Source organism: Mastacembelus armatus, chromosome 19 (genome assembly GCF_900324485.2).
Source record: "Mastacembelus armatus chromosome 19, fMasArm1.2, whole genome shotgun sequence".
Classification (NCBI taxonomy): Eukaryota; Metazoa; Chordata; class Actinopteri; order Synbranchiformes; family Mastacembelidae; genus Mastacembelus; species Mastacembelus armatus.
This window is the reverse complement of record NC_046651.1, coordinates 1,595,867-1,618,359: the sequence shown is the minus strand read 5'-3', so window position 1 is coordinate 1,618,359 and position 22,493 is coordinate 1,595,867. Positions and strand designations below refer to the sequence as shown.

At 40.9% G+C, this 22,493-nt stretch overlaps 1 protein-coding gene across 3 annotated transcripts; it reads left to right on the top strand.

Moving 5' to 3' along the window:
* Positions 1-45: 45 nt before the first annotated feature.
* Positions 46-20,723, top strand: eme1 (essential meiotic structure-specific endonuclease 1). Of its 3 annotated transcripts, none has more exons than XM_026315602.1 (9): positions 46-221; positions 853-1,651; positions 1,788-1,918; positions 2,176-2,265; positions 13,234-13,355; positions 15,537-15,675; positions 19,532-19,647; positions 19,734-19,923; positions 20,206-20,723. In XM_026315602.1, the coding sequence occupies exons 2-9, from the start codon at positions 865-867 to the stop codon at positions 20,380-20,382; spliced, it is 1,752 nt and encodes a 583-aa protein (XP_026171387.1). In that variant the 5' UTR covers positions 46-221; positions 853-864; the 3' UTR covers positions 20,383-20,723. The 3 variants fall into 3 exon arrangements, with proteins under 3 accessions (XP_026171387.1, XP_026171388.1, XP_026171389.1); XM_026315603.1 differs by having other exon boundaries at positions 853-1,615; positions 1,791-1,918; positions 20,206-20,720; XM_026315604.1 differs by lacking the exon at positions 20,206-20,723 and having other exon boundaries at positions 19,532-19,651; positions 19,734-19,864.
* The last annotated feature ends 1,770 nt before the right edge of the window (positions 20,724-22,493 follow it).

Sequence of the window (22,493 nt, the reverse complement as noted above, 5' to 3'; positions counted from 1 at the left end):
AGACCGTCGTTTTCGGCCGTCCCATAAACGTGAAGGCAACATTGCCTTGCAAGAAATGCGGGGCATACAAATGGCCTCTGCTGTAACAGCATAAAGTATCGGTAGCATTTTTTGTGGAAAGAACTAAAGCTGTAGTCAGTTAGAGGCTGGTGTCAGTGGGTAGTATTTACTCAAAGCACCCAGCTTCTCTATTAACTGCTGTATGCAAGACTTCAAAGAAAGTAAGTAACGTAATGCAACAGCGAGTGAGCGGCTTCCAGCTAATCTCTCATGCTGTTCATTGTACAGTACACGGTTTGGTTATCCTTAGTAAATAAACTGAAATCCGCCCCGCTTTGTTTCACGCTTTTTCCTTTAAGGGAACAAACTCAATTTAAAAAGTAATTTATTTCTTATCGGTAAGTTTCAGTTGAGTTCGGCACAGCTAGAAGTTACGTACCGAGTTTAGCAGCAGTGAAGAACATCGCACCAAACGACTGTAACGTTAATTGGTGCTCGTTTATCTGGTCGCAGCAGAACATAGTTCATCATGTGTGACAGGCAGTGTGTACCAAAGCACCCTGTCATCGAAATAAGTCCTACTCTATGTGTGGACGTTCCCTCATTATTGACTGTGCTGTTTATATGTAGCGAGTGTTTTAGGTTATGACTGGCCAGGTGATATAAGACTTAAGTTGACCATTGTTTATGTGAAGCAGTGGCATCTGCAGTCACTGCTCGCTGCCACGAATTGAGCCTGGCCCTGCTGCCTTTGCTACTACATGAGAAGACTCTTAGGGCTCTGAATAGCTTGCTGGTTGTTAACCCTGTTATGATTCTTGTCATTTCTCGTTTTTGGTCACTTTTGCTTAGACACCAAAGAACATGGGCAGCTACAGTGACTCCACCAGTGACCTAGAGGAGGAGTTGCCGGTATTTGACTTCCTCCAGGCTGGGCCACACCTCAGCCGATCTGCAAAGAGCTACACAGGGAAACCAGACTTGGTCGAGCTGGATGACTCTGAGGCAGAAAGTGCAGCCATCTCCTCCTCAGTGAAGGTCAATGAAGGTGCAGGGAAGAAAGCAGCTGATGTAATGATCATCAGCAGTGATTCTGATGATGATGCATCTTATGTCCCTTTGGCACAGAGACTCAAACAGAGACATGGCAATGTAATTACTGACTCCACCAGTGTCACTAATGGGAAAGATATTGAGTCTGGCCAGTTCAGTCTGGCCAGCTCACCACTGTCCTGCCAAAATAGGTTTTCAGAGTCGGAGCTCCCGCTCAGCCTTCATCATGTGGGAACCATCAACAATGGCGCTTTGGATGGCACAGAGGAGATGGTGTCTCTGGCTCAGCAGTTGCTACTTTCCAAGCCTTCCTCCAGCACAGAGACTACAGATACATCTTCTGCCATGAATAAACCTGCCAAGCGAACAGCAGAGGAGAATCGGGTCTCCAAGGAGAAGGCTCTGAAAAGACGGCAGGCCAGGGAGAGACAGCAGAGTGACAAAGAGGCGCTCAGGCTGGAACAAGAGAGACAGAAAGCAGAGAGGAAAGCTTTGGTAGAGGCTGCCAGGGCCCTGAGACCAGAGGAGTGCATCAAGCACATGGTGGTGGCTGTGGACCCAGGCAAGGAGAAAACATTAAATAATAGGCTACTATACACAGTTGGATAACAAAATTACTCTGTACTCAGTTGGATCTGGGTATGCGTCTTATGTGGTAGATATACTGGAGATTATTTTAGACTACAAATTAAGCCAAGTGAGATAATATTTTTTCATTAGTGCATTTGTGTTTGTAGCTCTCTTACAGCTGGAAGAAGGTGGGACTCTGTTGGCGTCGGTGCAGGCTCTGGGCTGTAGTTGTGCCATAGAGAAACAGCCCCTCCCACGCAGTGTCAGCTGGTTGAGGAGGGAGCTATATGCACAGGTGATAGCACACACACTGTTTTTATCATTGCATTGCTCTAGTCATGGAGGAGCATGAATATATGCTTGCCAAATTTGTTGTTATGCCTCGCTGGAATTGTGTTAGACAAATGAGACAATGAACGTGAACAAGAAGCAGTCTTATGTGTATTAATTTGGTAATAATAGCAATACACAACATCAATATGTTTTTGATTAATCATGAAGTAATGAGTAATAGAAGTGATGTACTCCCTTTTGCTCTCTTGTGCATCTCAGCCTTATGATGGAGTGTGCGTACCAGAGGCCCATGTTGTGATGCAGATGACAGTTGATGACTTCATCACTCTGACCCACAGCTACATTCAGGTTGGTGGGACCACCACTGCTGCTGCTCATTGTCATACTTTTACTAATATATTAGCAGTGTCACTGACATTGCTTCTTTAAAATGAGTCCTGATGAAGAAATGTGGTCATCGTATGAATAGTATAGGTGAGCAGAGCAGAGCAGACTGAGGGATGTTCAATGTCATACAGCCTGGCGGGGTGTCACACAATAGTAAATTTCATCAGAACATAGTAACTTGGCATTCTTATTTTTTATACAGGGCAGTGATGTGATCTGGCCAGTCCATATTATTATTTAGATATACACCAAGTTATCTACAGTCAAGCCCGAAATTATTCATACCCCTGGCAAATTCTCACTTAAAGTTACTTTTATTCACATGCCACTTTTTGTTCAAATGTAAATAAAAAATGAGTAATAATTTTTTCCACAATGATGCCTCTTGTACATCGTCTTATTTTCTTCTGGGAGACGCCTGTCTCATTTCTAATCAAGAAAAAACTTGCTGGTTGAATAAAATTAACTTTCAGTTAGAATTTGCCAGGGGTATGAATAATTTTGGGCTTGACTGTAGATGTCTGCACAGTGTCTGTGACCACCCTGGGATGTTCACTGGTTTTGTATGTGCATATAGATAGATAGCTAGATAGATGGATACATAGGTAGATACTTTATCTATGTTTATTCCTGCCAAAATCCACCACCAACATTTTGGTCTTATTGGTCTGGAGGCCATTCCACTGATGTCACTGAGTCCTGGATCACAGATCTGTATTTGTCCTCATTTCCATCAGCGATGCACTTTACTATAGCTGAGTTATCAAAAATTTTTGCAGGAGACCTGAGTGTGCTGAGTTGCCCAAATTTGATAACAAACTGGGCCGCACTTGTCGGGACATTTGCAATGGTCATGACACTAATTCTGCGGTTCAGTTACCTGTGGCAAGGTGTGCCACGACTGGGTTGTGCTGACTACCAATAGAAGGCAGCAATACACCTTTGTTAAGTCTATTCTGCTACTAATTCCCCAGAAGAAGAAGAAAGTAGTAAATGGAGTGGAAAAAATGGAAGAAGAATATAATTAACACACTGGTTGTCAAAAATTTACGTTAATACGCTGAAATAAAATAAATATATGAGCATTGCTCACAAAGTCCCACATATCAAGTCTGAGTCAAGTCTCAAGTCCTTTGAGGACGAGTCTCAAGTTATTGTGTGTGTGACTTATGTGTGACTCGAGTCCCCATCTTTGAATAATAATAATAAAATAACTGGTTATAATAATAAAATAACTCAGTGTGCTGAGTTGCCCAAATTTGATAACAAACTGGGCCGCACTTGTCGGGACATTTGCAATGTTCATGACACTAATTCTGCGGTTCAGTTACCTGTGGCAAGGTGTGCCACGACTGGGTTGTGCTGACTACCAATAGAAGGCAGCAATACACCTTTGTTAAGTCTATTCTGCTACTAATTCCCCAGAAGAAGAAGAAAGTAGTAAATGGAGTGGAAAAAATGGAAGAAGAATATAATTAACACACTGGTTGTCAAAAATTTACGTTAATACGCTGAAATAAAATAAATATATGAGCATTGCTCACAAAGTCCCACATATCAAGTCTGAGTCAAGTCTCAAGTCCTTTGAGGACGAGTCTCAAGTTATTGTGTGTGTGACTTATGTGTGACTCGAGTCCCCATCTTTGAATAATAATAATAATAAAATAACTGGTTATAATAATAAAATAACTCAGTGTGCTGAGTTGCCCAAATTTGATAACAAACTGGGCCGCACTTGTCGGGACATTTGCAATGTTCATGACACTAATTCTGCGGTTCAGTTACCTGTGGCAAGGTGTGCCACGACTGGGATGTGCTGACTACCAATAGAAGGCAGCAATACACCTTTGTTAAGTCTATTCTGCTACTAATTCCCCAGAAGAAGAAGAAAGTAGTAAATGGAGTGGAAAAAATGGAAGAAGAATGTAATTAACACACTGGTTGTCAAAAATTTACGTTAATACGCTGAAATAAAATAAATATATGAGCATTGCTCACAAAGTCCCACATATCAAGTCTGAGTCAAGTCTCAAGTCCTTTGAGGACGAGTCTCAAGTTATTGTGTGTGCGACTTATGTGTGACTCGAGTTCCCATCTTTGAATAATAATAATAAAATAACTTTATTTATCAGGCACTTTGTAAACTAAGTAAAAGTGCTATACAATACAAGTAAAAAGAAAATAAAAGAAGAAAAAGTAAATATAATAATTCAATTCAATTCAATTCAATTTTATTTGTATAGCGCCAAATCACAATACAAATCATCTCAAGGCACTTTACAAAAACTAAAACTAAAAACCCAACAATTCCCTTATGAGCAAGCACTTGGCGACAGTGGAGAGGAAAAAACTCCCTTTAACGGAAGAAGAAAAACCTCCAGCAGAACCGGGCTCAGTTTGGGCGGCCATCTGCCTCGACCGGTTGGGGTGAGTGGATAGAGCAGAGAGAAAAGAACAGCAACAATAAACAACAAATAGACACTGCAAGTTGGTGGGGCCAGTAACTGCACATCAGCAATGTACAGCTCCAGGACCAGGGACACCTGCAGAAGGTACAGAGAGAACAGAGAGAGAGGGAGAGAGCACAAGGTTAGTAACATTCAATGGTGGAATATACATGAGGTGGGAGAGAAGAGGGGGGGGGTTAGGGTAGGGGAGCTCAGTGCACCAATGGTCCTCGGGCAGTCTAGGCCTATAGCAGCATAACTAACTAAGGGATGGTTCAGGGTTGCCTGAAGCCAGCCCTAACTATATGCTTTGTCAAAGAGGAAGGTTTTAAGTCTAGCCTTAAAAGTACAGAGAGTGTCTGCCTCCTGAACCCAGGCTGAGAGCTGGTTCCACAGGAGAGGAGCTTGATAGCTAAAGGCTCTGCCTCCCATTCTGCTTTTGAGAACTCTGGGAACCACAAGTAGGCCTGCACTCTGAGAGCGAAGTGGTCTATTGGGATAATATGGTACTATGAGGTCTTTAAGGTATGAAGGAGCTTGATTATGAAGGGATTTATAAGTGCACTACACAAACTAAGACCAATAAAATGCTCAAATATAATCAGAGAAAGCAATATGATAAAAATGTCTTTTAAAATGTGATTTAAAGGAAGACACTGATTTATTCAGAGAAGTTATTCCAGAGTCTTGGAGCCTGGATTGAAAAGGCTCTGTCCCTTTTAGTTTTTAGTCAGGATTATGGTACAAATAGAAGCCCATTACCATGGGATCTCAAGTTTCAGATGACAGAAAAAGATCAAATATGTAGGCTGGGGCCAAGCCATCTAAAGCTTTGTAGGTAATCAGTAAAATTTTAAAAACAATCCTGAAACAAACAAGAAGCCAGTGGATAGAGGCACAAAGATGTGTAATGTAGTTGAATCTTCCTATTCCAGTTAATACCCTGGCAGCTGAGTTTAGAACAATTTGTGGATGCTTAAAGTCTTTTTGATTAAGCAGGAAAAAAGGCTATTACAGTAATAATAATAATAATAATAATAATACATTTTATTTCATGGCGCCTTTCAAACTCTCAAGGTCACCTTACAGAGAGAAAAAGGAAGCATACAGCATGAAATACATAGAGTGCATTAAAACAACAATAAAATCAACAATGCATAAACAGAGGGCCAGAATGTAAAGGCAAAAGTGCGGAGCATCCAGGAAGTGGGCGATGTACAGCAAAAGCAAATTGAAACACAGAAACCCAGATAACAGAACAACAAATATGAAACAATATGAGACAATATGAAATAGGCGGAGGGTGGTAGAACATCACGGGCTGCTTTGAGAAGTTAAGAGAGTTAGGTGGAAAACGCTATACGGAACAGATACGTTTTGAGTGATGATTTAAAAGTTGATAAGTCCGGAGACGACCGGACTTAGTAGTCAGGCAAGAAGAAACAGCAGCATGTACATGAATTTCTGCATCACTAACATTTAACATAGCTAGAGCTAGATCTTGTAGATCTTTGTTCTAAGTTGATAAAACAAGTTTGGCGATATGATGTTCAAAACTATGATTACAATCACAAATAACAGAGATTTCTAGCAGCAGATCTAACGTCCCTGTAGATGGCAGGATTTGCTTAGTAATATTTTGGGCCCCAACAACAGGAATTTGTGTTTTATTAGAATTTAACTACAGAAAATGTAATGACATCCACTTGTTTATATCAGCCAAACATTCCTGTAAAGCACCCAACATACTGTGGTCAGTTGGCATAATAGGGAGATATAACTGAGTGTTATCCGCATAACGGTGAAAAGAAATAATCCTGTATGTCTTCAGATGATGTCACCCAAAGGAAGGGAAGCATATATGTATAATGTATACAACAAGAATAAAATTGGACCAAGAATTATTCCTTGGGGCACACCATATTCAGTATGAGAAAGGGAAGACATGAAACTGTTGATAGAGACACAGAGCTTTCTATTTGAATAATACAATGAGAACCAATTCAAAGCTGTTCCAGATATACCCACCCAATGTCTCAATCTATTCAACAGAATATCATGATTGATTGTATCCAATGCTGCACTCAGATCCAGCAGTAAGCACTTACCGGCATCAGCATTCGTCAAGAGGTCATTACTGACTTTTTAGAGAGCTGTGTCTGTCTGGCTGTGGTGTTTGTGAAAACCAGACGGGAACTTTTCAAAAATGCTTTTTGCTTCCAAAATGTCCTGCTGTTGCTTAGACAATTTTTACCAGAATCTTAGTGTGTTGGCAAAAATGTAAGAACAGACAGAATACAGCTTACATGATGTTAAGTTCAATCTGCAAACTAGAATCATAAACAGACCTTTAGACCTGGGTGGGTCAATTTGATTGACAAAGCCAAAAGGCTGTATCACTCCTTTATAACCACTCAGCAGCTTGGTTCACACACATGTAAATCACGCATACAGAACATGTATGCAGGAATGTACATTGTTCAGAATCTAATTAGTAAGTACCTGTGAATACCTGTTTTTTGCTGCTCCTAGTGTCCCCCTGTGAAATACAAAACAGGTTTTTGAGTTCACACCAGGGGGCAGCTAGGATGTCTGTGAGGGAACCAAAGTTGGCAATTAGGGAAGAATTAGGAACTCAATTAGGAACTTGGTTGGTATGCTGTCAAGTGTTCTAGTTGATACTCTCACGTGGGAAATGATATCAAGTAGGCTAGATTGACTGATAAGAGAAAAATTACTCAGAGAATCCGAATATGCACAATTGATGTGAAAATGAAAGGTTCTGGCTGATTTTTGACATTTGCATAACACAGGTTCAAGATTTTGTCTCTGGTGTAGCATTTGACATACTGATTGAAGGTTGGCAGGGTGAATTCAGGGATGTATGGTTGAAGTCTCCATAGATGAGGAATAGAGCCAGGAGGTGCAGTGTTTATAGCTCAGTACCACCCTCTACCTATAGAAACACAAACAGGTCAATTTGAGCTAGGAAGTGTAAGAACAGTGTATGCTTACAAAACTACCTGTTTTAAATTATAGAAACTGCCTTCAATACAAGTGAATTTGGGCATACACTAAAGGACATGTGACTGTTGTAAGATAGACTTGAAAAGTATATGAACCTTTACAACATCAAAAATCTAAACAGTTTATTAAGCTACAGTTTACAAATAATGCATTGTTACAGACCATGATCTGGAAGACGTTTTTGGTAATGGCAGGATATTCAGGCAGAAATGTAAAGGTTCATCACTTGAACGGAGCTGTTATGAAATTACTTAAGTCTGTCAAATAGCCCCTCTGATAGACAGGTGAGATGAGTGCAGTTTGACCTACTTATTAATAGCCAAACCCAGATCAGGTGTGCTGGCACTACTTAAAGTCTAAGTCATATCAGAGGAATCACTGCTCTTTGATCCAACCCACTTCTCCAAACTACCATGCCTCTGTGATGAAGTAAGCTCGCCTCTGTTCCTTTTTTACTTTACATTGCACTTTTATTACTTTATTTAATTTACCTTAATGTTTAGTTACTAACTAGTATTGTGTATGTGTTTTGCTTCAGAAGCCATGGTATGACTGGAGAAAATAAAACTGAGAAATCTGATCTACATCTGGTGTTATCTCTTTAATTTGAGAAGCTTCTGTGGTCAGCCTTCACTATTGCTTGAACTGAAGATAACTTACAAATGGTTTTTCGAGCTGGAATGTTGATCACATAGCTTTAAAATGTAGAAAGATTTTTCAGCGGAAGATCAGGATATGGATGCACCTTCCAACCATAAATTGAGAAAATCCACTAGAGAAAGGATAAAACCCCAGCGTTATGGATTTGAAACTGCGACCACTAAAAATGTAGGCCTCCAGCCTCAAAGTGGAGCTCAAGCCACTAATGCTCCTCCTCAACTCCAAAGAGACAGGGAATCTATTTCAAATATGTTGGAAACACTAAGGAGAGACGAAATGGAGGAAACCAATGAAAGAGAAATAATGAGAAGCAAAATGGATGAAATTGAAAGGCGTGGAGGGAGCCCTCATGGGACAACAGGTAGGAGACTGGCATGAAGAAAGGCAGCTGAAGAAAATTACACAGCTTTTAAGCTTCATGATCTTCTTCTCAGCACTGTGAAGAAGCCCACTTCTCTTTAGCCAGCGGATTGAGGCTCACAAGAAGTTCCGGTCAATCAATTTGGACCACGACCTAGTGCACCCAGTACTTACATTATCTTATTTACCCTTATTAGTCCCACAATGGGGAAATTGCATTACCCACCCAAAGTGCACACACACCGTGAACAGGAAGGGCCTGCCTTGGTAGTATGAGGTCATACACTCCCCTGTTCATGTAGTGTATTCTCATTCTGTTCCTAGCCCCTTTGCTTCAGCCAGGGCTCAGTCCTTGCACACCTTTAATCAGCTAACCTTTGCACCTTTTGGAGTTGGGACTACACCTGTGACTAGTCAAGCTCTTACTCATGCTCCACTTAGAGCATTTGATTTGCTTCCACTGTCCTTCCAGCCTGGTGGTGCTTCAGTGTCAACTTCACAGCAATTACTTCCTGTACCATCTATGGATTGGGCGCAGGCGGCAGCCTCAGCTTCAGCTTCCCCAGTTGCATGTGAACCAACTTTGTATGGGTCTCCAAAACCAACTATTCTGGATCAAAGACAGCAAAAGAGACTTTGCCAATTTAAAACTAACCTTGGATAAACTTATAAACCCATATATACAATTAAGTGAGAAAGACAAATATTTTCTTCTCGAACATCTTAAACTTCCTGAAGCTCAAATGATTGGCCAGTCCTGTAGCCACAATCCTGAACCTTACACTGCTGCCATGCAAGTATTACAGTTACAATATGGGCAGCCTCACCAGTTCGTACAAAGTGAAATAGCAGCAATACTTACCTCACCCGACATTAAAGTTGGTGAATCGCAGACCTTCCAGAGCTTCTCCCTGCATGTTCACTTACTTGTCAGCATGCTAACATCACTAGAGGGTCCATCAACACTGAAGAATCTTGGTACCTGCCACAGCATCTTGTGTTTCACAACAATAAACTCCTCTTTTCACTTTCATGGGCTAAATGAACAGCTTCTTCCGGGTCCAACATTAAGTCCCTCATTGATAGGAGTCATACTTCGCTTCCGTCAACATTCAGTGGCAATTAGTGGCGATATCAAGGCAGTGTTTCACCAAGTATGGCTGCTACCTGAGGACAAACCCTTGTTGTGCTTCCTTTGGCGTCAGAAAGAGAAAGAGAGGTGGTACCAGATGTTTATGAGTGGCAGGTACTACCTTTTGGAACCACTAGTAGCCCTTGCTGTGCCACCTTTGCCTTGCAAAAACATGTCAGAGATAACAGTACATGCTATGATGATGTTCAGCAAACTGTAGAGAAGAATTTCTGTGTTGACAACTGCCTGACTAGTCTTCCCAATGTCCCCGAAGCGAAGTCATTGGTAGATAAAATCTGTAATCTGTCTTGTGACAGGTGGCTTTCAAATGTGTCAGTGGGCAAATAATCATCAGTATGTTGTGGCTCATTTACCTCCTGAGGCCCAATCACAGAGTGTGGAATTAGGGCTATCCCAAAATCGGGTTGATCCAGTTGAATCTTCCTTAGGACTCAAATGGAACTGCTCTACTGATGTTTTGAACAATCATTACAAAGCTCCCCCAGAGTCCGCATTGACTTTGCGAAGGATATATCAGGTTCTTGCTCAACAGTATGACCCTTTAGGGTATCTCATACCCTATCTTACCCGAGCAAATATCCTTGTCCAGCAATTATGGTCTAAACAAAGAGACTGGGACGATCCTTCTTTACCAACTGATATCTGTGCCGCTTGGAAGACGTGGGAGAATGAGCTGCCCAATCTTCAATGCATCTCCATCCCAAGGTGTTACACTTGAGTTGAAACACCCAACTTAATAAGTTATTTGCATGTGTTTTGTGGTGCCTCTGAAAGGGCCTATGGTGTTGTAGCCAACCTGCTCAGTAAGTCAAAGAAGGATCGTTACAGCAGTTTCATTATGGCCAGATCAAGAGTTGCCCCCAAGAAACAACTTTCTATGCCACGTCTCGAATTCTGTGGTGCTCTGGCCGGAGCTCAGCTAGCTCATCTTCTCCAGAAGGAGCTTACTATCTCCCTTCAAGACACCACCTTATGGACTGATTCCATCAGAGTCCTGGAATGGCTCAAGTCAGAATCCTGTCGCTATAAGGTATTTGTAGGTGTCCAGGTGGCTGAAATCCAGGAGCTAACTGACTGCCACTCATGGTGCTACGTGGACACCTCCAGTAATCCTGCTGATGATATCACGAAAGGAAAGACCTTGCTGGAATTGTCTGACACTTGTCGTTGGAGGTATGGCTTTACCTTTCTTAAACAACCACAACAATATCGGCCCTCTCCACCTAACCAGTCCAACCAGCTAGACCTCACTGAGCTGCGTAATATCTCCTTTTGCAGCTTGACGATGGTGAAAAATGAGTGGCAGCCAACTATTGATCTGTCTTCTTCATGGTCAGATTTGGTCCAAGCTGGACATGACAAATTAATTTTCGAAGGTCCTGATGCTGCCTCGAAGCACAACTTCCAAGACGCCGAATTCTGTATTCTTTTTTTTTTTTTTTTTTTAATATATATATATTATTTTTTTGGGCAGTTTTGCCTTTATTTTACAGGACAGTGTAGAGAGACAGGAAGCTAGGGTAGAGAGGAGGGGAAAACATGCAGGTATACAGGACGGCCGGCTCGGGAGTCGGATGGGCACGCTACCGCTACGCCATCAGCGGCCCCCCGAATTCGGTATTCTTAAAAAAAGTCAGGCAGACAGCTTTCCTAAAGATCATAACTCTAGCGTAAGTTTACTATCTGGTAAGCCTCTTCACCCAATAGTAAAGTCGGATTGCTTGCACCCTACTTAGACAAATCAACAAGCCTTTTCAGAGTTGGTGGAAGATTGCGCAACATCCCAGCTTCGCTTGATGTCCATCCAATTGTGTTGGAACCAGCTCATTCAGTAACCAAAGTATTGATTAAAGATTTTGATGAACGACTTCTCCTTCCTGGTTCTGAGCATGTCTTCTCTGAACTCCGGCATTACTACTGGATACTTCAAGGCAGGCAAGCGATAAAACGCCATCAAACATCTTGCCCGTCTTGCCATAGGTGGTGAGCGACTCCCAAAGTGCCACTTAGGCTGATCTTCCATCTGCCTGTCTCAGGCTCCTAAGCCCCCTTTTACTCTACTGGAGTAGACTGGTTTGGCCCTCTTCTAGTCAAGGTCGGATGTCATACAGAGAAATGCTGGGGAATCATTTTCAAATGCCTTGCCACCAAAGCTGTCCATCTTGAGCTACTTACCTCCTTAGACTCTGATGCCTTCCTCCTTGCCCTCAGGAGATTTATATCCCGCTGAGGCAAACCTATGGAATTATGGTCGGACAGAAGTACCGATTTTCATGGGGCAGAAAGAGAGCTCCAGGACTCCTTTAAGGCCATGAAACCCGACCTACAAGAAAGGCTTCACTCCTTTCAAATTAATTTCCGATTTAATCTTCTCACTTTGGGGGATATCTGGGAAAGGGAGATATGCTCCGTGAAGTCTGCCCTTAAAGTCGATATTGGACATCAAGCAGTGCCTGAGGACGTGCTTCACACAGTTCTTACTGAGGTGGAAGATATCCTCAATTTAAAACCCTTGGGATATATGTCCTCGGATGTGGCCAACCTTGACCCCATAACTCCCAACATCTTGCTGATGGGGTGGCGTGATTCCTCTCTGCCTCAGGTCATTTACGTACCAGAGGCTATGGGGCGGCAACGCCGGTGTCAAAGCCAAAATTTGGCAGATCAGTTTTGGGCAATCATGGCCAAAATGGACAAGCCCGATTGATAATCTTGAAGAAAACACTGTAGTTCTTGTGATGGACACTCAATTACCTCGTGCCCGTGGCCTATTGGGAAAATAATCAAGGTCTATCCCAGTCCTGACGGCCGAGTTCGTTTTGCTGATGTTCTGATCCAAGACCGGACATATACCAGACCAGTTCCACGTCTTATCCCTCTTCCTGCACTGCCACCTTGACAGCCTTCAGCATTTGATTCTAAGACAGCAGCTGGGCTACTGTGGGGGTGGCTGTTATAAAATAACTTAAGTCTGTCAAATAGTCCCTCTGATAGACAGGTGAGATGAGTGCAGTTTGACCTACTTATTAATAGCCAAACCCAGATCAGGTGTACTGGCACTACTTAGAGTCTAAGTCATACCAGAGGAATCACTGCTCTTTGATCCAACCCACTTCTCCAAGCCACCATGTGTCTGTGATGAAGTAAGCTCGCCTCTGTTCCTTTTTTACTTTAGATTGCACCTTTGTTACTTTATTTAATTTGCCTTAATGTTTCACAGCAGGTTTATATATTAATACCTGTTATTGTAATCTTTCCCTCTATTTATCCTGTCTAATGCAGGAAGAGAAGCACAGCAGATCAGACCCTGGTCCCACTCTGACATCCTGGGTGCAAGAACAGCAGAAGCACCATCCTGACAAGATCCTCAGCCTTGTTGTCATTGACCTGGAAAAATATTTCAGGTAGGAAAGATGGCATCTCCTAGGATTTGAAGCTGTCAGACATTTATTCTCCAACAGGTATGGATCACTGTACCCACTTTTACAGTGAAGAAGGGGAAACTCCATCCTGAAGGTAGGAAGGTAGACTGACTGATAGGGTGGAGAAATTCAGAGGAGGCAAGTGTCCCACAGACCTTATACAATAGTGTAAAGACAAACAATCAAAGAAGTGTTCCAAACAACAAGGAACGGCACTAAGATACAGTATGTTAACTTAAAGGTGTCATCCATCAGTTAGGGATTGGGTTTTCAAATCCCTCATGGGATATATTTAAGTAATTTGTTCGTGTACTGTTTTTATTTATTTTGGTCAACTTACCAGACCAGACTTGAACATAAATTATGGTAACAAACTATAGGTTTTGTTGCACTATTCATGTAACGTGAAGGCAAACTGATTGTTCTGCTATATGTCACAGCAAACAGATTATGTACTTCACAGATTCAATAAGGGATTAATTTAGCTGTGGAGTTTACCAACTCCAGCTATGTCTAAAATACCAGCCTTCCTGTCAGCAGAGTCTGGAAGAACTCAGCTGGAAATGCGTGCTGGAGGTGTGAAAAGTATGTGTGAAGAGGGCAATGGAGCAAACACACTGGCCATGTCCTACAGGTACTGTGCTGTGAAAAAGTAGTTGACACCTTCCTGATTTTTTTTTTTTTTTTTTTTTTTTTGCGTATTTGTCACACTTGATTCAGATCATCAAACAAATTGTAATATTACACAATGATAACCTGAGTAGATACAAAATACAGTTTTTAAAAGATGATTTGATTTATTCAGTAAAAAAAGCGGTCCAAACCTGCCTGGTCCTATGTGAAAAAGTATTTCCACCCCCTTGCTAAATCATGAATGAACTGTGATTAACCACATTTTTTTGGAAAGCTGAGTTAAATGTCACTTGCAACACCCAGGCCCGATTACTGCTAGACCTCTTGAATCAAGAAATCACTTAGATAGAATAAAACCTGTCTGAGAATGTGAAGCATGATGAAATATCTCAAAAAGCAATGCATCATGCTGCAACCTAAAGAAATTGAAGAACAGATGAGAAACAAGGTCATTGAGGTGTTTTAGTCTGGAAAGGGTTAATGCTTTGGGACTCCAGTGAACCACAGAGAGCCATTATCCACACATGGAGAAAACTTGCAACTGTGGTGAGACCCACAAAATTACCCCAAGAGCAGTTCATCCAGGAGCTCATAGAGAACCCAGGACAATATCTAAAGAACTGCAGGCCCCACTTGCCTCAGTTAAACTCAAAGTTCATGATTCAACACTAAGAAAGATCATGGGCAAACATGACATCCTTGTGAGAGGTCCAAAAAGCACTGCGGACCTAAAAGAAGGCTTGTCTCACATTTGCCAAAAAAAGATCTTGATTATCCCCAAGACTTTTAGGCAAATATTGTGGACTGATGAGACAAAACTTTTTTGGAAGGTGTGTGTCGTGTTACATCTGGTCTAAACCTGATGTACACAGCACAGTATTTAATAAGAAGAACATCATACCACCAGTGAAACATGGTGGTGGTACTGTGATGGTCTGGGGCTGCTTGGCAGCTCCAGGACCTGGATGACTTGCCATAATTGATCACACCATGAATTCTGTGCTCTACCAGAAAATCCATGGTACAGCCATCAGTTTGTGACCACAAGCTCAAGCGGACTTGGGTTATGCAAAACGACTGTAGAAGGGGTGGTCATAACAAGCCTGCTTCCGGCTTTGAAACCATATAGGAAGTAGCCACTGGCTCCAACAAGCCCTGGCTCCCAGTGACTTCCATTGAAAAAGCAGCACCAATTGCTACGTCAGTATTGTCACCACAATACTCATTGTGGCTTTGCCGTCTTAGTTGTTCTTGTGGTGTTCATGTTCTTAATATTCCTAATTTTTTTATGTCTATTTGCTCAGTAAGAGAAGATATTAAGGTAAATAACTGACCAATCAGGTGCCTCTTTTAATCCACGTTGCCTTGTTCCACCCCTACGTGGGGATGATTGACAGGTTGCTTCACATTATGGTTTAGGCTACTGAATCATTTAATTGTGCCAAATAGGCAAAAAAAAAGGCAACTGCTTTTTCACAGTTATGAGAGTGTTAAAAACGAAAAAATAAACAAATAAATGTTTATCGTCAGGTCTCAAAAGTCACAAAGCCAGAAAAGGTTTCGAGAGGCTGTCATGAGCAAAGACCATGTGGGAGGAAAAGCGAAGAAAAGAAGGAAGAATGGTGAAGCTGAGGTGCTACCTGAGGTATCACGAGTTGAAGTTGAAGAGGTGAGTCACTTGGTAGCATGTAATATGTTTTGCATTGTTTATAATTTAGAGTGAGGAAAAATTAGACAACTGAAACATTTTCTATTAATTTTCTGTTACTTCTGTTTATTTTAATATTTTTTTAGTAATTGACCATTACTAACCATTCAACTGTGGTATTTTTTAAAGGATTATCTGCATGGTTTAAGGGCTTTTTAAAAGAATAAAAATCCCATCAACTTTACCAAATTACACAAAAGATGTGATTTATATCTTAAAATGTGTGCATTGACTCCTGTGTAGACAGTATTAGGGAGGTGGTCATGGATGATCAGTGTAAGGCAAAGGCAAATTTATTTGTATAGCACCATTCATACACTAGGCAATTCCAAGTGCTTTACAAGGCATATAATTACATTAAAAGCATGGAAAAGAGCATTTAAAAACAAAGACATTAAAATAAAATAAAGTAAAATAAAATGTCAAAGCACATTAAGAAAACAAGGATGAACAATTATTCAAAGGCAGCAGTAAACAACAGTGTTTTCAGTCCTGGTTTGAATGAGCTGACAGTTGGAGCAGACCTCAGGTGTTCAGGAAGTTTGTTCCACAAGTGAGGAGCATAGTAGCTGAATGCTGCTTCACTTTGTTTGGTTCTGGTTCTGGGAACACACAGTAGACCTGTCCCAGATGACCTGAGGGGTCTGGAAACCTCATAGGGAACTAATACATCTTGAATATATTTTGGTCCACCACCATTTAGTGCTTTATAAACTAGCAATAAGATTTTAAAATCTATCCTTTGACTTACGGGAAGCCAGTGTAGTGATCTGAGAACTGGTGTGATATGGTCCAGTTTCCTGGTGTTTGGAAGGACTCTGGCAGCAGCATCCTGGATTAGCTGCAGCTGCCTGATTGATTTTTTGCTAAGCCCTGTAAACAAGCCATTACAATAATCTAACCTACTGAAGATAAATGCATGAACAAGTTTTTCTGCATCTTGTTTAGACAGAAAACCTTTTATTCTAGCAATGTTTTTCAGGTGGTAATAGCAAGATTTAGTGATGGATTTTATGTGGTTGTTAAAATTCAGGTCTGAGTCAATTCAATTCAATTCAATTCAATTTTATTTGTATAGCGCCAAATCACAATACAAATCATCTCAAGGCACTTTACAAAAACTAAAACTAAAAACCCAACAATTCCCTTATGAGCAAGCACTTGGCGACAGTGTAGAGGAAAAAACTCCCTTTAACGGAAGAAAAAAAACCTCCAGCAGAACCGGGCTCAGTTTGGGCGGCCATCTGCCTCGACCGGTTGGGGTGAGTGGATAGAGCAGAGAGAAAAGAACAGCAACAATAAACAACAAATAGACACTGCAAGTTGGTGGGGCTAGTAACTGCACATCAGCGATAAACAGCTCCAGGACCAGGGACACCTGCAGAAGGTACAGAGAGAATAGAGAGAGAGGGAGGGAGAGAGCACAAACTAGGGGAGAGAGAGAGCACAAGGTTAGTAACATTCAATGGTGGAATATACATGAGGTGGGAGAGAAGGGGGGGGGGGGGGGTAGGGTAGGGGAGCTCAGTGCACCGATGGTCCTCGGGCAGTCTAGGCCTATAGCAGCATAACTAACTAAGGGATGGTTCAGGGTTGCCTGAAGCCAGCCCTAACTATATGCTTTGTCAAAGAGGAAGGTTTTAAGTCTAGCCTTAAAAGTACAGAGAGTGTCTGCCTCCTGAACCCAGGCTGAGAGCTGGTTCCACAGGAGAGGAGCTTGATAGCTAAAGGCTCTGCCTCCCATTCTGCTTTTGAGAACTCTGGGAACCACAAGTAGGCCTGCACTCTGAGAGCGAAGTGGTCTATTGGGATAATATGGTACTATGAGGTCTTTAAGGTATGAAGGAGCTTGATTATGAAGGGATTTGTATGTGAGAAGAAGGATTTTAAATTCTATTCTATATTTTACAGGGAGCCAATGAAGAGAAGCCAATATAGGAGAAATATGATCTCTCTTGCTAGTTCCTGTCAGGACTCTGGCTGCGGCATTCTGGATTAATTGGAGGCTTTTTATTAAGATATTAGGACATCCAGATAGTAATGAGTTACAGTAATCTAGCCTTGAGGAAACAAACGCATGGACTAGTTTTTCTGCATCATTTTGAGACAGGATGTTCCTAATTTTGGAAATGTTGCGCAGGTGAAAGAATGCAGTTCTAGAAATTTGTTCTATGTGTGAGTTAAAGGACATGTCCTGGTCAAAAATAACTCCAAGGTTTTTTACAGTAGTGCTGGAGGCCAGGGCTATGCCATCTAGAGTAGCTATAATTTTAGAAAAGTTATTTCTGAGATTTTTAGGCCCAAATATAATGACTTCTGTTTTCTCCGAGTTTAAAAGTAAAAAGTTACTGGTCATCCAAGCCTTTATGTCAGTTAGACAGGCTTGAAGTCTGGTTAACTGGTTTGTGTTAACAGGTTTAATAGATAGATATAACTGAGTGTCATCCGCATAGCAGTGGTAATTAATAGAGTGCTTCCTAATGATATATCCTAAAGGAAGCATGTACAGGGTGAACAGAATCGGTCCTAGCACAGAACCTTGTGGAACTCCATAACTAACTTTTGTTCGTGTGGAAGGTTCATCATGGACATGAACAAACTGGAATCTGTCCGATAAATAGGATTGGAACCACTTTAACGCTGTTCCTCTGATACCAATCACATGCTCCAGTCTCTGTAATAAGATGTTGTGGTCAATGGTGTCGAATGCTGCACTAAGGTCTAGGAGGACAAGTATCGAAACAAGTCCATTATCTGAGGCTAAGAGAAGATCGTTGGTAACTTTCAACAGTGCTGTTTCTGTACTATGATGTGCTCTAAATCCTGATTGGAAATCTTCAAATAGTTCATTCCTGTGTAAGTGGTCTGATAGCTGCTTAGCAACAGCTTTTTCTAGGATTTTAGAAATAAATGGCAGGTTGGATATTGGTCTGTAATTAGCCAAGACACCTGGATCAAGACTAGGCTTTTTGAGTAAAGGTTTGATTACTGCAGTCTTAAAGGCCTGTGGTACGTAGCCTGATACTAGAGATAAATTTACCAAGTCCAATAAAGATGAGTTCATTAATGGCAGGGTGCCTTTAAGCAGTCTAGTCGGGATGGGGTCCAAGAGACACGTTGATGATTTCGATGAAGCAACTACTGATGTAAATTCAGAGAGATCTATAGGAGAGAAGCAGTCTAAACATAACTGATTACACCAAGGTTTTTGGCTTGATTTGTAGCTTTCAATGACATGGAGTCAAGGTGAGCAATGACCTTTGACCTTTCATTTTTGGGGCCAAAAACAATCACTTCTGTCTTGCCTGTAGTGAGCTGGAGAAAATTCTGGCACATCCATTCTTTGATTTGATTAATACACTCACATAATGAAATTAGGGAGCTATAATCATGAGATGATACTGATATATAAAGTGTAAGGGCAGTAAATTTTGTTTTTGACCTTAAAATTGTAATATATTATGTAATTGTGGTATATTAATGAATTTTCTGCAGAAATGATATGGATAGGCATTATATGGATAGATTCTATATGGGAAGATTTTTTTTAGGGATATCTTTGGAAAAACCCTTAAGCTACTTAGACCATCTGTTAAAAGTCCCTTATATTTTATAATCAATTTATTTGTACTGACATTTTTTACATGTATCAGAAATGTAATCTGTACATTTTTCATTGATCTATGCAAAAACACATTAAAAGCCTCCAAACTCATTGCTTTGTTTCCCAGGGCAGGTTAAAAATGAGTCAAGGATAGTTCACAACCTTTTTGTTTCTTAGTTATTCATGTCTTTCTGTGCTCAAATATCTCATCAGGCAGTGGTACATCTGCAGCTACACACTGGTGTCTCAGTTCGCTTCTTGCCAACCTGGAAGGATTTTTCAGTTCACATTACCATGACAACCAAAGCAGTTGCAGAGGCCCCTTTCAAGTAGGTGGGCTTAGCTCTTCCTTGTTCAACACCTTTTCTCTCAGATCAAACCAGAATGTCTTATGTTCCTGTGTGTGTTATTTCAGGAGAGACAGGGAGAAGACAGGCTTCTCCTTCTACTTGGACAGTGAGTGGGCGGGGGGGCAGCGGGTGGATAAAGCTGGAAAGGGCCTGCTGCAGGTTTGGAAGAGACAGATCCAACAGTTGAACAGAGTCAGTCCAGACATGGCCTCAGCCATTCTGGCAGCTTACCCTTCCCTGCAGCTGCTCAAGAAGGTAACGTCACTGCTGATTTATTAATGATACCATTTAAATCTTTATACCATCATTTGTTGCTGCTATGACCAAAATATTAGCACAACGCTTCTTATTATAAGTTGTTATTATGTTTTAAGGTGAGCATAAGGTATGTTATGACTCAGCTAGGCAGACCATCTCCCATAGTGCTGCCACATAGCTGCTGTTTAGCTTTTTTTTTTACATGCAGTAGTGTTCCCTCTAATGATTCCTTTGCACTCTGATTTTTTTTGCTTCAAACATTTTCCCATCTGTCTACAGGCCTACAGTCAGTGTAAGACTGACCGAGAGAAGATCTCTCTGCTGTCTGACCTTCTCATTCGCAGAGGAGAAGGTGTGACCTCCACGACTCGGCGAGTTGGTTCGGAGCTTTCTAAACGCCTTTTCCTGATGATGAATTCTTGTGATCCTGAGCAGACTCTAGATTCCACAGCCTGAACTTTTAAAATGTGAATGTTTTTTTATAATTTTGTAATCTTATTTCCTAACAGCTATGAACTTTTTATAGTCCAGACAGTAAATTCTATACTATGGTGCCATTATGTAATTAGATTTTTATTTCATGTTTAAAATTTTTATAAGAATATCATTTGCATTAAAAAATCACATAGGAGTCAATGTGGCAGTGGTTGGTTTCACTCTGCAGCTCTGTTTGCTGTGAGGGTTGTACTTTCAGAAAGAGCATATATTTGTCTACAAATCAGTGAAAAACATGAAAAAAGGAGTAAAAACTGTGGTGTGAGGACAAATTAGAGAACGTTTTTTTAGGCAAACTCAACAGCCCCCCCACTTTAGTTGCGATAGATAGATACATTTTTTTTCAGATCTTAATCTGAAATTTGTCTTGCATAAAAAAGCAATAACTCTGTTGTAACACCAAACACATTAACATTCACACAGGACATAGACAGAAGCATCTGCTGAGTGGCTCCAAAAGATCGGAGGTGACGAAAGAAGTATGTTCTTTTAGTTTTTTTACAGATGAAGTCAGTATGGTGTTTCCATGATGCGGTGGAATCAATCATTACACCAAGATATTTATATGACTCCACCTGTTTGATTATTTCGCTGTCGGTGATGGTGGGGATTGGAGCTATTCATTTAGAAGAAGAGTACTTTATTAATCCCCAAGGGGAACTGCACTTATTATTATAATTATTTTTTTTTTGGGGGGGGGGTGCATGTGTGGGTTATTGTTTATATTGTGGAATTATCTTATCTTATGGCCGTGGACACTTCCTGAATCTTTCAGTCTTGGCTTTAGGAGGAATTAGTCTGTGGCTGAATGAACTTCCCTCTCGCCACAGTTCCTCATGAAGTGGGTGGGCAGGATTGTCCAGTATGGAGTTGATTTTGTCCACCATCCTCCTCTCTGCCACAGCCTCCAGACTGTCCAGTTCCAGTCCAACAACAGATTTTGCCTTCCTGATCAACTTGTTTAGTCTGTTGGCCTCACCAGCCTTGATGCCACCTCCCCAGCACACAACTGCAAAGAACAGTGCACTCACTACTACAGACTGATAGAACATCTTCAGTAGCTTGTTGCACACACCAAAGGAACAGAGTCTCCTGAGGAAGAACAGTTTAATTAAATTTTTAAATTTAATTAGAGCTGAATAAAATTTCTTCTGTTTTTGTATTTATTTCCAGATATTTTTTTACCAGGGTATCAACGCTGTTGGTGCAACCCTGGACTGTCTGATCTATCCAACAATGTTAGTAAAACAGTATCCTCTGAAGACATATTGATTATTTGAAGTTGAACGAAAATCAGCCGTGTATAAAGTAAAGCTGAGCTCACACAGCCTTGAGGTACACCAACATTGGTCATAACAGCAGAAGAGAATGTCTTGTTCACTTTAACCAGCTGGACTCTGTTGGTGAGGAAAGATGAATCAGATATGGATTAATTCCATGGTGGGGCATTTTGGAAATTAAAATGTCAGGTTGAATTGTGTTGAAGGCAGATGAGAAATCTAGAAACAGGGCTCTTGCATAGGCTTATCTAGATGTTTACTGATAATATGACGCAGAATTCTAGCGCTATGGATCTAAAATCTTTGCCCTCTTTTGGACATTGAGTTTTGGATAATGGTTTTATGTATAAAGTTTTCCATGCTGCAGGGACTGTATGAGTGTCAATTGAAAATTGAAACACTAGTGGCCAAGCTGGGGCCAGCTTTGTTGCAAAGTTCTTTAAAAGAGTAGGACTACACGTGTCCGGCCCTTCAGCTTTTCTGGTGTTTGTAGCTCTAAATGTTTTTCTGACCTCAACAGTAACTCAATCCTGTCCAATAGTTCTGGTTTAACGTTTTCAAGAGTTTCAGCAGTGCTGGTACCGGTGAAACTTTAAAAATTATTTATTTGTTAAATAAACATAATTAAAAGTAATTAATATTACTATTTCAAGTATGAGTATTAGAAAATATTGTGGAAAAAACATGTAATATATTAAATATAAATCACTGTGGTTAAAAAAAAAAAAAAAAAAAAAATCACCAATCGTCAGTGACACAGTACAGCCAATAAAAGCTCTCATATATACATAT